This window comes from Dipodomys merriami, unplaced genomic scaffold (assembly GCF_024711535.1).
Source record: "Dipodomys merriami isolate MVZ:Mamm:240054 unplaced genomic scaffold, mDipMer1.0.p SCAF_40, whole genome shotgun sequence".
Classification (NCBI taxonomy): domain Eukaryota; kingdom Metazoa; phylum Chordata; class Mammalia; order Rodentia; family Heteromyidae; genus Dipodomys; species Dipodomys merriami.
This window is the reverse complement of record NW_027205604.1, coordinates 8,258,749-8,273,024: the sequence shown is the minus strand read 5'-3', so window position 1 is coordinate 8,273,024 and position 14,276 is coordinate 8,258,749. Positions and strand designations below refer to the sequence as shown.

Here is a 14,276-nt window from a genome sequence, read left to right as displayed (position 1 = left end):
TTGGTATTGAGTAAGTACAAGTAAAAAAACACATTGTTCTTATTTAGTTTCACTAGCTGGAGTAGGGAACAGCCCAAGGGCTACCTAAGGCCAAATAAGGACCTCAAAATCATTTGGTAGGTAACATGACAGAAACATCTGGTTCTCATTATTTGCTATGGACATCTGCCTATATTAATAATTGTGTATGGCCTCAAACAATATTATCAATACCCAAATGGCCCTTGGCAGAAAAAAAAAAATCTCCACCCTGCTCTTTAAGAACAAGAGGGTAAAGGAAATTCACAGGACTGAAAAAGGCAGCTGAAAGATTAAAGAACTACTTAGTAATTCAATATTGGTTTAACTGCATTTTAAGATAGATAATCCAATGATATCATAAAAAAACTAGTCAGAGCTACTGGTGAGAAACAACTATATCTTCACACGTCTAATACATTTGCGTTAACATATGCAACTTAAGTGAAAATTAGAGAATAAAATAATCTTTTAAAGTATCACCTCATCTATATGCTCAAAGATCTAGATATTCTTTCTGTATCAGTTGCCTCAGCAAAGACAAGACATTAAAAGCACACTGTGCATTCCAGTTTGAATTTCTGCTGAGCTGGCTGGTTCCCCAACAATTCTATAATGATTTCAGAATAGGAAATCCTAAACCATGCAAGTTAAGTAGTCATTACACTGGGATATCTATCATGGAAGACTGTATCGTAACAGGTAAGAAAGCAATTATGAGAGGACAGGGAAGTGGTTCAGCAGAAAGCTTGCCTAACATGTACACACATACACATATACACACATCACACACACACACACACACACACACACACATGCACGCGCACGCACGTGCGCGCCCACACACACACACACACACACACACACACACACACACACACACACACACACACACACACGTGCGCACACACACACACCCCTGGGCTTGATCCTCAACACTGCAAGAAAAGAGAAGAGAAGGGTGAGAGGGGAGGAAAAAGGAGGAGAAAAGAGGATAAAAGGAGAGGAGGGGAGAAAGGAGGGGCTAAAAGAATGCAATTATAAGGATCTTAAAGAAAGCAAATGGCATAAGAGAAAAAACAAGAACTCACAAAATGGTTAAGGTATAAACCCTAAGTAAAGTTAGAGAACCTACTACCAAAGTTTAGAAAAGTTACATTATTTAAAACACTGGTTTTCCCATCTGCAAGATGGAAATCATAATTCTTTTTTTTTTCTTTTTGTTAGTCATGGGGCCTGAACTCTGGGCATGGGCACTGTCCCTCAGCTCTTCAGTTCACTTGAGCCACAGCATCACTTCTGGCTTTTTTCACTTATGTGGTACTGGAGAATAGAACCCAGGGCCTCATGCACGGGAGGTAAGCACTCTACCACTGAGCCATCTTCCCAGTCCCTGGAAATCATAATTCTTTATATAAGTGTGGTGAGGATTTAAAAAAATTCACATTAAAGCATGTAAGTGCTGTCACATAGCATTTTTTTATTTCATACTATCACTGTTTATTAGGTACCTACAATGGTCACTGGGTACCCCACAAGGTCCTAGATGTGTCATCACACCCCTATAGTAACTTGGGATGTAGAAAGTCATATCCTCATTTTACTATTTCTTGAAACTCAAGAAGAGTATACCAGAGATATTAATGATAACAAAAAAGAAATTCAAGCAGCATATCACACCACCAATGCTCATGCCCTTTTATATGTAACACTGTATTGCCTCCATTTTTATAAAGTTCAACTAAGTAAATTTACTTTCTCAACTAAGTGATCATTAGGTTACTTTTCTATCACTGTTTCTAAGAGCTGTACACTGCATCCTCCTGCGTATAGGTCCTAGGCCACCTATATCTGAAATAAAACTCAACACATTTACAGACCTGAAAATATTTGTGTATATTTTGGGCTCAACCTCAAAAATATCCCCAAAAATGAGCTGGGAAGGACTCAAAAAAAAAAAGTCCCCAAAAGTTAAAGCCATATACCTCTCACAAGATTATTAAATAATAACTATGACTATTAAATAATAACTATGATTATTAAATAACTGTTGATTATTTGAGATCTTCAGAAATTTTATTTTCTTTTTTTGACAGTCCTAGAGATTGAACCCAGGGACTTGCTCATTCAAGGGTAAGTACTCTATCACTGACCTACCTCATCAGTCAAATATTATCAATTCTAATTTTATGCTTGAGAATATGAACCAATACATACATCTTGCTTAGGCAAAAAAGTAGTATGACATCCTAAGTTTTAACCCACCCATCATTATAGCTGAAATACCTGTACAGCATGTCGGTCCGAACCACTGTATACAGAAATCTGTGGCTGCTGCATTCGTGATGAGGACGTGGTGATGGTGGTGGTAGTGGTGCTACTGGCTGTTGTTGACACAGAAGATGCTCCAGGGTTTGGTTCACTATCCATAGTTGTACTGTGGTCCTTAAATCTGGCAGATAACACAAATTATTTGTATTGGTAAAAGCACTATGAGTTTTAAAAAATATTCATTCTAAGGTCAAACACAGGTTGCTATCCTTATTAATTCCAGGCAAAGATTGGGAAGATTGGAGTTTGAGGCCAGCCTAAGGGTAAAACAAGACCCTATGTAAATCAATAGCTGGAATAAGTGATGCATGTCTGTCATCCTATATATGTGAAAAGCATAAATAAGCAGACTTTCGTCCAGGCTAGCCTTGAAACACACACAAATCCCTATTAAAAATATAATGCAAAAGGAATGTGGGTCAAGTGGTAGAGCATCTGCGTAGCAAGTATAAGGCCCTGAATTCAAACCTAGTACCCCTCCCACACACACAAATTCAGTCCAAAGAAATAATCAGTATCTATGGGGCTGGGAAGGTGGCTCAGTGATAGAGCGCTTGCCTTGCATGCCTGAGGCACTGGGTTCGATTCCTCAGCTCCATATAAGCAAAAAAAAATAAAAAAATTTTGTTAACTTAAACAGTAAAAAATTAACTTACATATGGCTTTTTATCAGTCTACTTCTAATAAGTGAGTTTTACTTATGGGCAAATTAGTGCACCTGAGGGAATAAGAGCAGAACCTCACATATCCGTGCAAAAATTTACCCAAAAACTTGAAAGACGCATAATTAGGTCATTTTTCTCATGTACAGACAGTACATTTCTGTAGCAGACTTTCTGATCTTAACTTTCCAAAATTACAATCTTACTTTGTGGTATAAAATTTTGCCCAATAGAGAATCTAATATTTTAATAAATTCATACATTTAAAGCCAACCGTAATGGCTTCAATATTGTTATAAACTTTTTTGGGGAGGTGGAGGGGTGGAGGGTTGTGGGGCTTAAATGCAAGGCCTGGTGGTGTCCTTGAGCTTTCTACCACTTTAAGCCACAGCTCCACTTCCAGTTTTTTGTGCCCTCAAGGGGCCGGGCCCAGGTGACTCACGCCTGTCATCCTAGCTACTCAGTAGGATTGCTGAGGATCACTGTTCTAAGACAGCCAGGGCAGGGAAGTCCATGAGACTCATGTCCAATTAACCACCATAAAACCGGAAGTGACCCTGTGGCTCAGGTGGTAGAGCGGTGGCCTTGAGCTGAAGAGCTGAGAGAGACTGCGCCCAGGCCCAGAGTCACGCCCCCTGCCCAACAAGTCTTAGGGGGACTCCCTCCCACTCTGCCCTGCTCTTGGACTGGTTTCAAACATAATCCTCAAATTTCAACCTGCTGAGTAGCTAGGATTACAGGCATGAGCCACTGGCACCAGACTGAAACTAGTTCTTATAGGGTCAGAAATACCCATTGGTTACACCTTCTCTTATGGGTCTTTTCTGACAAACACATCTTGACTCACCTCACATTGGCAGCACTGACAAAAACAGAAGTCCATTTTGTATTTTGGAGGGAGGAACGACTAGGCAGGCACGAACTATTCCTTTTATGGGCTTTAAAATATATTTTTGGGGGCTGGGAAGGTGGCTCAGTGGTAGAGTGCTTGCCTTGCATGCATGAGGCCCTGGGTTCGATTCCTCAGCACCACATAAGCAAAAAGAAAAATGCCGAAAGTGGCACTGTGGTTCAAGGGTAGAGTGCTAGCCTTGAGCAGAAGAGCTGAGGGGCAACGCCCAGACCCAAAAAATATATTGGGGGGGTGGGGGTGGGGCTCTGGGAAGCCAAATGTAAAAATATCCATTTTGTTTTGAGACCGGGTCTTACTTTATGACTAGATCCTCCAGTCTCAGCCTCCCTGAGTGCTAGGGTTTACAGGTGTGCACCATCACCTGGGTTTCACAGTCCCAATTTGTAAGATGCAAATGAAAGGGGGGAAAAGGAGGCAGATTCTTCACTTTTTTTTTTTTAGAAAGTAAACCAGACATTTGTAATGCTTTATTGCTATTTTTTCAAACTGCCTTCCAATCACTAAATCACAATCTTGTACATTAACTGTCCAATATGGAGAATCAGTAGTAGATAGGACCAACTTTTTACCAAAGTACTGCCTGTCAAAACACTTCGGCACCACATGCCAGTGGCGTGCCAAGTATCAGCTTAAATTCTGGTCCGTTTGTCCTCGAAGCCAAACACTATGTTTAAGTAAGAGGTCCTAACTTCTAACGAAACACGGTCACAGAGAAAATCTAGCCATGAAGTCTAAACGTAGGTGCGTGCAACTGGACAAAAACATCACGTTCCACTCCGAGGCCTGGCACAAAAAGGGCACAATTTCTGGCAATTCCACTGATTAATTAAATACCAGCAAAATACCGCTGGCCGTACATAAGGGGCCTACCCAGGAAAAAGGTGACTTTTCAGAGTCCCTAGGTGAGCCAGACCAGAACGAGGCCCCGAGGCAGGCGTCCGCACGGCTGCAGCCCGAGGCCACGGAAATCAGATCCTTCCCCGCGGAGCGCTCCCGAGGGCTCCGGAGGCCTCTACGGCGCTGCCGGCGCGACTCTCAGTTCAGCATGGGGCCGCCTCCCCCACAGCCCCGCCGGAGAGGGCGGGCCTCGGAGTCCCCGTGCCGGAGGGGGCAGGCAGCCGGGTCTCAGGGCCCCCGGCTGAGAAGCGGGGCGTCGCCCTGCCGACGCCCGGCTGGAGTGAGCGGAGCGCGGCGGAGGCCTCGGCCTCGCTTCCCACCGGGCCCGCCCGGCCTCCACAGGCCCTGGCTGCGATGACAGCGCCTGAGCGGCCCACCCAGGCTGCTGCCCGGCCAGGCCCCGGCGGCCCGGCCCCCGGAGGTGCCGCTGGGCGCCGGGCCCAGCCGATCCCGGACCAGACCGCGGAGGGGGGCGCACCCGCCGAAAGGGTTCACCGCACCGGGCGGGCTCCTCCACCGCAAAGTGGCTCTCGAGTCTCTCCCTGCACCACCACGAAGCAGGCCTGACCTCTCCCTCAAGGGGACGTGTCGCGGCTCCCGCCAGTTCCCCCCAGCTCCCCCCCGCCCTCACGAGTACGACATCAGTCACCCGCAAGCCACTCACTCCGCTTCCGCCATCTTCTCTCCTCCATCACTAACAGAGGTTGCGCATGCGTCCCCCGGCTGCGCGCGGAGGGGGTGGGGCGGGACCAGGTCACGTGGGATGTAGTTTGCCAATCACAGTCCATCCCCGCCCTCGCTCCGGCGGGGAGAGACTGGGCTCGGTCCGACCTCGGTAGTGGTGGCTGGTCCTCAAGCCCTCTTTTCCTTTTTACCAATAAGTAAAAAGTTCTGTTCTGTTCAGAGTTCCTTGAAGGGAAATGCTCTCAGGGAAGGAAATGCCCGGCCCGTGCTTATGGGGTAGCTGTCCAGCGCGCCCCGATTTTGAAGGTTCGAGTCTGCAGTCTTCCCCCGCTTAGAGGTACTGTCACCTCCCAGGCAGCCCATGGCCAAACAGGCGACCGTGTCTTCCACACAAGTTTGACTGTGTACTTAGTAGGGATGGCAAATTTAATTGGAATTAACAGAAACAGCCATCGAAATGCTAGTTTATTGTATGTTTACCAACCCTTTTGAGATGGCATGAGACAGAGTAAAATGACTCCCGCACAGGTGGCTCACGCCTGTAATCTTAACTTCAGGAAGGTGAGCTCTGAAGATCACCGTTCAAAACCAGCCAGGAGAGAAAAGGTTGTAAGACTTACTTGCAATTAACCAGCAAAAATCTGGAAGCGGATCTGTGATTCAAGTGATAGAGTGCCATCCTTGAGTGAACAAGCCAAGGGACAATGCTGAGGCCAAGGCTCAAGCATCACTTGAAAAAAAAAATGTAGTGATATAAATATATCTTAAAGTATAGCCGGGCACCGATGGCTCATGCCTGTAATCCTAGCAACTCAGGAGGCTGAGAATCAAGGTTCAAAGCCAACCCAAGCAGAAAAGTCCCTGAGACTCTATCTACAATTAACTACCTGAAAACTGGAAATTGTACTGTGGCTCAAGTAGAGTGCTCGCCTTGAAGTGAAGAGCTGAGGGACAGCACCCAGGCCCAGAGTTCAAGCCCCACAGCCAACAACAACAACAAAAAAAAAGTATAGTGTGGTTGAAAGAGAAATATTCTTAAAATTACAGATTGCCCCTTTTAGGCCAGGCCTCTCCACCATGCGTGGTAGGGCAGCAGTTTGGTAAATAAACTTCTTTTCCTGCCTGAAAAAAAAAAATTCTTAAAATTACAAATCTTGTTCCAAGATATGTTTAAGGAGACCAGCACTTCCCCCATATGTAGGCTTTATCTATCCTTTACCTCCTTTTCCTATCTGATAATGTTGTTGTTGGTTTTCTAAGAACTATCCTATCTGATTGCAGTGCCCTTCCTTTCTTATATTTACTCCTAGAATTAACTGGGAAAGACACTCAAAACCAAAACCAAGCCAGCCCCTGGTGGTTATGCTTATCATCCTAGTTATTCAGGAGGCTGAGATCTGAGTATTGCAGTTTAAGCAACCCGAGCATAAAAGCCTCTGTATGACTCTTACCTCCAATTAACCACTCGAAAACAAAACAAAACTGAAAGTGGAACTGTGGCTCAAAGTGGTAGAGGCTAGCCTTGAGCAGAAAGAGAGGTCCTGAATTCAAGCCTCACTATGACAAAAACCAAAAATATAAACCAAAAAAACAATAAATGCTTAAAAACAAGATGTTAGGGGAGCAAACCTCCTCAGGAGGCTGAGACCTGAGAATCATGATACTGAGCCAGCCAACAAACAATTCCCAGACTCTTACCTTCAGTTTCCCTAACTATCACAAAGCAAGAAGTGGAGGTATGGCTCAAGCATGTTAGAGCCCTCAGCCATGACTGAGGGAAAGAGAAACCTAGCAGGCAAGCAAAGTTGGGAGTTGAAGCTCTAGTATCAGTACAAAATAATAATGTTTTTATTTTTTCTTTCAGCCAAAATTGCTCTCTTTTATCCGTTTCCCTGAATATTATACTTTTCCCTGAATAAACATAGAAAGTTTATGTCCTTGTAGTGGCAATATGAAGATTGGCTTTAAAAATGGTTGTGTAGAGCCGGGCGCTGGTGGCTCACGCCTGTAATCCTAGCTACTCAGGAGGCTGAGATCTGAGGATCAAGGTTCAAAGCCAGCCCGGGCAGGAGAGACCGTGAGACTCCTATCTCCAATAAACCACCAGAAAACCGGAAGTGGCGCTGTAGCTCAAGTGGTAGAGTGCTCACCTTGAGCTGAAGAGCTGAGGGACAGCGCCCAGGCCCAGAGTTCAAGCCCCACAACCGACAAAAAAAAAAAAAAATGGTTGTATAGGGCTGGGAATGTGGCTTAGTGGTAGAGCATTTACCTAGCATTCATGAAGCTCTGGGTTCAATTCCTCAATATCACATAAATAGAAAAAGAAGGAAGCAGCACTATGGCTTAAGTGCTACCACTTAAAAAAGAAGCTCAGGGACAGTACCCAGGCCCTGAGTTCAAGCCCCAGAAGAGAGCACATTATTAGGTCAAATTAGACCACTCTTTAGAAACATTTAATTTGTCCCAACAAGAATGGAAAGAAGAGTTGATCTAAAAGTTTTTGTTCTAAAGCCAGGCATCCATGGCTCACACACACAATCCTAGCTACTCAGGAGGCTGAGACCTGGAGAATCAAAGCTGACCCCAGTAGAAAAGTCCAAGAGACTTCATCTCCAAAATAGCCAGCAAAAAAGCAAGGTTGGAGGTATAGCCCAAGTGGTAGAATGCCTTCTGAACAAGCAAGCTGAAAGATTAACAGGCCCTGACTGCACACAGCTATAGAGGGAAGTCAGGGAAGGGGAAGAGAGAACAGGATTTAGTTTCAACCCAGGCACAGTGATGTGCCCTATAATCGTAAATATTCAGTGAGCTGAGAAATTAAAACTTAGATTCTTCATTGCATCAATCCTATGTCAGGGGCTCCTTGGCTGTCTGTACCTATGGTTACTGTATAAGACAATGCATAGGGGCTGGGAAGGTGGCTCAGTGGTAGAGTACTTGCCTTGCATGCCTGAGGCCCTGGGTTTGATTCCTCAGCACCACATAAGCAAAAAGAAAAAAGCCGGAAGTGGCGCTGTGGCTCAAGTGGTAGAGCGCTAGCCTTGAGCTGAAGAGCTGAGGGACAGCGCCCAGGCCCAGAGTTCAGGCCCCACGACCGGACCCCCCCCCCCAAAAAAAAAAAAAGACAATGCATATTAGAACTCTACCACTATTACAGATAGTCCTAGCAAGCACTGATATGGATTCAAGATCAGCCCATAGGCCAGATCTCATCTGCTACTTGTCTTTGAATAGCCACCAAGCTATTTCATTTTTGCATTTTTTGATAATTTTTTGACAGCCCCAAGGCTCAAACCCAAGACCTAGGCTTTGTTTGCTCAAGGCTAACACTCTACCACTTGAGCCACAGCACCATTTCCAGCTCTTTCTGTTTAAGTGTACTGAGGAATCGAACCCAGGCAAGCACTCTATCACTAAGCTACATTCCTAGGCCTTTTTTTTTTTTTTTACAGTTTTAAAAATCAAAAGAAAAATATTGTTTTGTGGCAATTAGGAATACTGTGAACAATTATAGAAAGTTTAGACCTTACTATCCACAAATAAAAGGTCCTTTTGCTTTTTGGTCAGTTGTGAGACTTGAACTCTAGGCCTGGGCACTGACCCTCAGCTCTTCAGCTCAAGGCTATCATTCTACCACTTGAGCCACAGCACCACTTCTGGTTTTCTGGTGGTTAATTGGAGATAAGAGTTTCACAGAGTTTCTTTTTATTTTATTTTATTTTATTTTATTTGAGAACATACTGTACAGAGGAGTTACAATTACATGGGCAGGATAATACATACATTTCTTACCAAGCATTGCAGCCTCCTTCTTTGTTTACCCTTCACCTCCCTTCCCAGCCTCCCCCCTTCCCCCCACCCAATCATACCCCCCTCCCCCCCACCGACATTGTAAAGCTGGTTTTGACATGACATTTTGTACTTCTCATTGTTGCAACAGGTCCACCTGTACCCTTAAACGACTTGTTTGTCCCCATCTCCTCCACATGTTATACTGACATCAAATATAGTGAAATTGGGGGTTACACTGTGGGGGAGGGACATACAAAGCAACAAAGAAATAATCTTATAAATGCGTTAGAAACACATGCATGAAAGAAACGAAAACATTAAAATACATACTTAAGGGTTCGTTTTCCTAACATCACATTATCTGACCTTTTCCGCTTGACTCATACCTATACTAGATATTGCAAATAAGGGAAACCATGGGACCTATGTTTCTTTGGGCCTGGCTTACTTCACTTAATATAATTTTTTCCAAGCCTTTCCATTTCCTAACAAATGGGGAAATGTCATTTTTTCTGATGGAGGCATAGAATTCCATTGTGTATATATACCACATTTTCTTGATCCATTCATCTACTGAGGGGCATCTGGGTTGGTTCCATATCTTAGCTATGGTAAATAATGCTGCAATAAACATAGTTGTGCTGGTAGCTTTAGTGTGGTCTTGTTTGTAAACATTTGGGTAAATGCCCAAAAGTGGGATTGCTGGGTCATAGGGGAGTTCTATGTGAAGTCTTTTGAGGAACCTCCATACTGCTTTCCAAAGTGGTTGAACAAGTTTACATTCCCACCAACAATGAAGTAAGGTTCCTTTCTGTCCACATCCCCTCCAGCATCTGTTGTTGTTAGAGTTCTTGATTTTTGCTGTTCTAACTGGAGTGAGGTGATATCTCAATGTTGTTTTGATTTGCATTTCTTTTATGGCTAGGGATGTTGAACATTTCTTCATGTGTCTGGCTGAAATCACAGAGTTTCTTTTCTGGGCTGGCTTTGCACTGTGATCCTCATATCTCTCAGTTTGTATATTTTTAATTTCCTTGAGTATTGCTGTGGTTTGAATGTGTCTCCTAAAAGTTCTTTATCCTCAACTTCATATGTTAATGGCATTGAAAAGTAGAGCCTGATTAGGATTAGGTCATATGGTCAGTGCTCCTATGAGAAGAGGGAGAGATCTAAGCATGCACTTGCTCTGTTTCACTATATGATGCCCTCTATCACATTATGATGCAGAAACAAGGACCTTATCTGATCTCAACACCATATTCTTAGACTGGTCAGCCTTTGGAACTATGAACCAAATAAACTTCTATAATTACGTAGGCTCAGGTGTTTTGTTACAGCTACAGAAAATGGTCTGAAATAGATATACACCCAGCAGTTGAATTTGAATAGGTTACATAGCAACTCTATGTTTAATATCTTAAAGAACTGTCAAACTGGGCTCCAAAGCAATCTTACCCTTTGTACTCTCCCAATAATTTACACTCCATCAATAAGGAATATGAGTTCAAATTTCTGAACAACAAGTAACCCTTGTTATTATCCATCCCCAGCTCTATTGACATATAATTGATCATTAAATCTTTGCCTTTTTTGTGAGTATGTAAGTATGTGTAAATCCTGGGGCTTGAACTCAGAGCCTAGGTGCTGTCCCTGAGCTTTTTTGCTCAAAGCTAACGCTCGACTACTTGAGCCATAACTTCACTTCTGGCTTTTTGAATTGCAATCCTCAGCTCTCAGCCTTCTAAATAACAAGAATTTCAGTCATGCACCACTGGTGCCTGGCTTCTGCCTTTTTATTATAGTCCAATCTATCTAAAGGTTTTGGTTTTTTTTTTTTTTTTGGTTGGTCGTGGGGCTTGAACTCTGGGCCTGGGCGCTGTCCTTCAGCTCGTCAGCTCAAGGCTAGTGCTCTACCACTTGAGCTACAGTGCCACTTATCTAAAGGGTTTTTTTGTTTGTTTGTTTGTTTTGGGTCCTGTCGTGGGGCCTGAACTCTGGGCCTGGGTGCTGTCCCTCAGCTCTTCAGTTCAAGGCTAGCACTCTACCACTTGAGCCACAGCGCCACTTCCGGCTTTTTTCTTTTTGCTTATGTGGTGCTGAGGAATCGAACCCAGAGCCTCAGGCATGCAAGGCAAGCACTCTTCTACTGAGCCACCTTCCCAGCCCCCCTAGCTGAATTTTCTTAGTGACTAATATCTTTTTGTTTTCATTACCTGTCCATAAATATGTTTTTGAAAAGGGTCTGTTCACATTCATTGCATATAAGGAGAATTGAGGGAATTTTTTATTCTTTAGTGGTATGAGTCAGCTATCTAATCTACACTATTCCCTTTCATATGTAATTTCCAATTATTTTCTGTCGAATTATTATTTTTGTTGTTGTTGTTGTTGCAGTACTAGGGTCTGAACTTAGTTTGTTTTCTGTGCTGGTACACTATCACTTGAGCTATGCCTCCAGTCCTGCTTTTTGCTAGTTTTTTTTGGAGATGAAGTTGACTTTTTTGTCCTGAGTGACTTGGAACCTTTATCCTCAAGATCCCTGTCTCCTGAGTAGCTAGAATTACAAGTTTGAAGCACCAGTACCTGGTTTAAGATAGTCTTTCTTTCTTTCTTTCTTTCTTTCTTTCTTTCTTTCTTTCTTTCTTTCTTTCTTTCTTTCTTTCTTTCTTTCTTCCTTTCTTTTTCTTTCTTTTTCTTTCTTTCCCTTCCTTCCTTCCTTCCTTTTTGCTTTTTGTCTGCCCTCCCTTTCCCCTCCCTCCCCCTTATCTCTCTCCCTCTCTCTCTCCCCCCTCTGTCTCTCTGTCTCTCTGTCTCTCTCTGTCTCTCTCTGTCTCTCTCTTGCCAGTCCTGGGGCTTCAGGACTGGGGCATTTTTCCTGAGCTTCTATACTCAAAGATAGGATTCTAACACTTGAGCCACAGCTCCACTTCTGGCTTTTTTGTTGTTGTTTTGTTTAGTTTTATTTGGGGTAGTTAGTTGGAGCTGAGTGTCACAGACTTTCTGGCCTTCCCTGGCTGGCTTCAAACCACAATCCTCTCTCAGCCTTGAGAGTGACTAGGATTACAGAAGAGATCCACCCAATAGCAGGCTGAATGACTTTTTTTTAATATACCTTTTCTTTTTAAAATTTTATTCATTTTTTGTTGATGTGGTGTTGAGGAATTGAACCCAGGGCCTCATGCATGCTAAGCAAGCACTCGACCTCTAAGCCACATTCCTTGCCCTGAATGACATATAGCATTCTTCATCTGGACAAATTCCATTTTTTCTATTCTTTGTTACGTGTGCCTTTAGTCTCATATCTAAGAAATCATTGCCTTCTTCAAGGTTATAAAGATTTGCTATATTTTCTAAATGTTTAACAATTGAAGCTTTTTTATTTAGATCTTTAAGCTTCGCTCCTGTGTTTTTGTTTTTGTTTTTCCGGTTGTGGGGCTTGAACTCTGGGCCTGGGTGCTGTCCCTCAGCTCTTCAGCTCAAAGAGAGCGCTCCACCACTGGAGCTACAGTGTCACTTCCGGTTTTCTAGTAGTTTATTGGAAAGTTGAGTCTTATGGACTTTCCTGCCCGGGCTGGCTTTGAACCGAGATCCTCAGATCTGAGCCTCCTAAGTAGCTAGGATTACAGGAGTGTGCCACTGGGCACCCGGCTAGCTTCGCTCCTTTGAATGTGAATATTCAATTGTGTCCATATTGTTTGTTGAGAACAACAGAAAAATTATTCTTTATCAGTTATCTTGACCTTATCAGGTGTCTTAAAACAAATATTCACATTGCTCTTTACTGAGCTCTTGAGGGCAAGGATTTTGTTTTCTTCCCTTCATGTCCAGCACAGAACTATGACCTAAGACACCCTCAATAAGCCAGCCCCCGGCAGCTCATGCCTGTAATCCTAGCTACTCAGGAGGCTGAGATCTGAGGATCAAGGTTCAAAGCCAGCTGGGGAAGGAAAGTCTGTGAGACTTTTATCTCCAGTTAACCACCAGAAACCCAGAGGTGGCACTATGGCTCAAATGGTAGAGCACTTACCTTGAGCTGAAGAGTCCAGGGATAGCACCCAGGCCCCAGAGTTCAAGCCCCACAAGCAACAACAACAACAAAAAAACACCCTCACAAACATAGTCTATCCATAAAAAGCTAATTGGGGATTTCTAATATCAACCAATTAAAAAAAACTAAGTTGTAGGCCCTGCTAGGTGCTAGGAAAGGTTTGTTTGTATGTGAAGCTGGGTATATTTGTCAAATCAAAAGTTCCAAGGGGTTTTACATCCCTAAAATTGGACTAGATCTTGGAGCTAATCCATCCTTTTATTGTCCAGAGATGAATCGCACACCTTGAAAAGCTGACCAACTGCATATGTAGCCTATCGGAGGTAAAGAAGGTCTTTGCTGTCTTTGAAATTCCATTCTGCCTAATACAAATTATCAAGTAATTTTATTTCAGTTAGTTCTTGATAAGATATATTCTTTTTCAGTCCTGATGAAAATCCTTCCTAGATGAAAGACAACTCCTTCTGTTTCATACCACACTGAGCTTCTTCTAAGGTGTTACCAGAGAGTTAAGGAAAACATTTATTTTCTTTTCTTTTTTTTTCTTTTTTGCTGGTCGTGGACCTGAACTCTGGGCCTAGGTGCTGTCCCTCAGCTCTTCAGCTCAAGGCTAGTGCTCTACCGCTTGAGCCACAGCGCCACTTCCGGCTTTTTCTGTTTATGTGGTGCTGAGGAATCGAACCCAGGGCCTCATGCATGCAAGGCAAGCACTCTACCACTGAGCCACCTTCCCAGCCAGGAAGACATTTTCTTTAACATAGTTGTATATACTCCTTTTCTGTATTTCTACAGATCTTATGTGCTCTTCCATAAAATTAGCTATTTGTTTGCTTTGTTCTATTGCTTTGGATGGTTACATTTGTGTGTGTGTGTGTGTGTGTGTGTGTGTGTGTGTGTGTGTGTGTGTGTGTGTGTGTGTGTGTGTGTGTGT

The 14,276-nt window shown here is 43.4% G+C and overlaps 2 protein-coding genes across 9 annotated transcripts in view; one reads left to right on the top strand and one right to left on the bottom strand.

Moving 5' to 3' along the window:
- Positions 1 to 5,513, bottom strand: part of Phc3 (polyhomeotic homolog 3) — an 82,532-nt gene extending 77,019 nt beyond the window's left edge. For 3 of the 7 annotated variants that reach the window (XM_069991905.1, XM_069991910.1, XM_069991909.1), the window contains exons 1-2: positions 5,486 to 5,504; positions 2,305 to 2,470 (exon numbers count right to left, since the gene is read on the bottom strand). In XM_069991905.1, coding sequence (XP_069848006.1) covers positions 2,305 to 2,470; positions 5,486 to 5,499 — 180 coding nt within the window. In that variant the 5' untranslated portion in view covers positions 5,500 to 5,504. Of the gene's footprint in view, positions 1 to 2,304; positions 2,471 to 3,858; positions 3,916 to 5,470 lie in introns of those variants that run through there. The other 4 variants (XM_069991908.1, XM_069991907.1, XM_069991906.1 and 1 more) reach the window with 4 other exon arrangements.
- Positions 1 to 14,276, top strand: part of Prkci (protein kinase C iota) — a 179,779-nt gene that overhangs the window by 95,809 nt on the left and 69,694 nt on the right. Inside the window, exons 1-2 of one of the 2 annotated variants that reach the window (XM_069991913.1) lie at positions 1,246 to 1,376; positions 2,115 to 2,151. In XM_069991913.1, the coding sequence (XP_069848014.1) occupies positions 1,268 to 1,376; positions 2,115 to 2,151 (146 nt within the window). In that variant the 5' untranslated portion in view covers positions 1,246 to 1,267. Of the gene's footprint in view, positions 1 to 1,245; positions 1,377 to 2,114; positions 2,152 to 14,276 lie in introns of those variants that run through there. The other variant, XM_069991915.1, reaches the window with a different exon arrangement.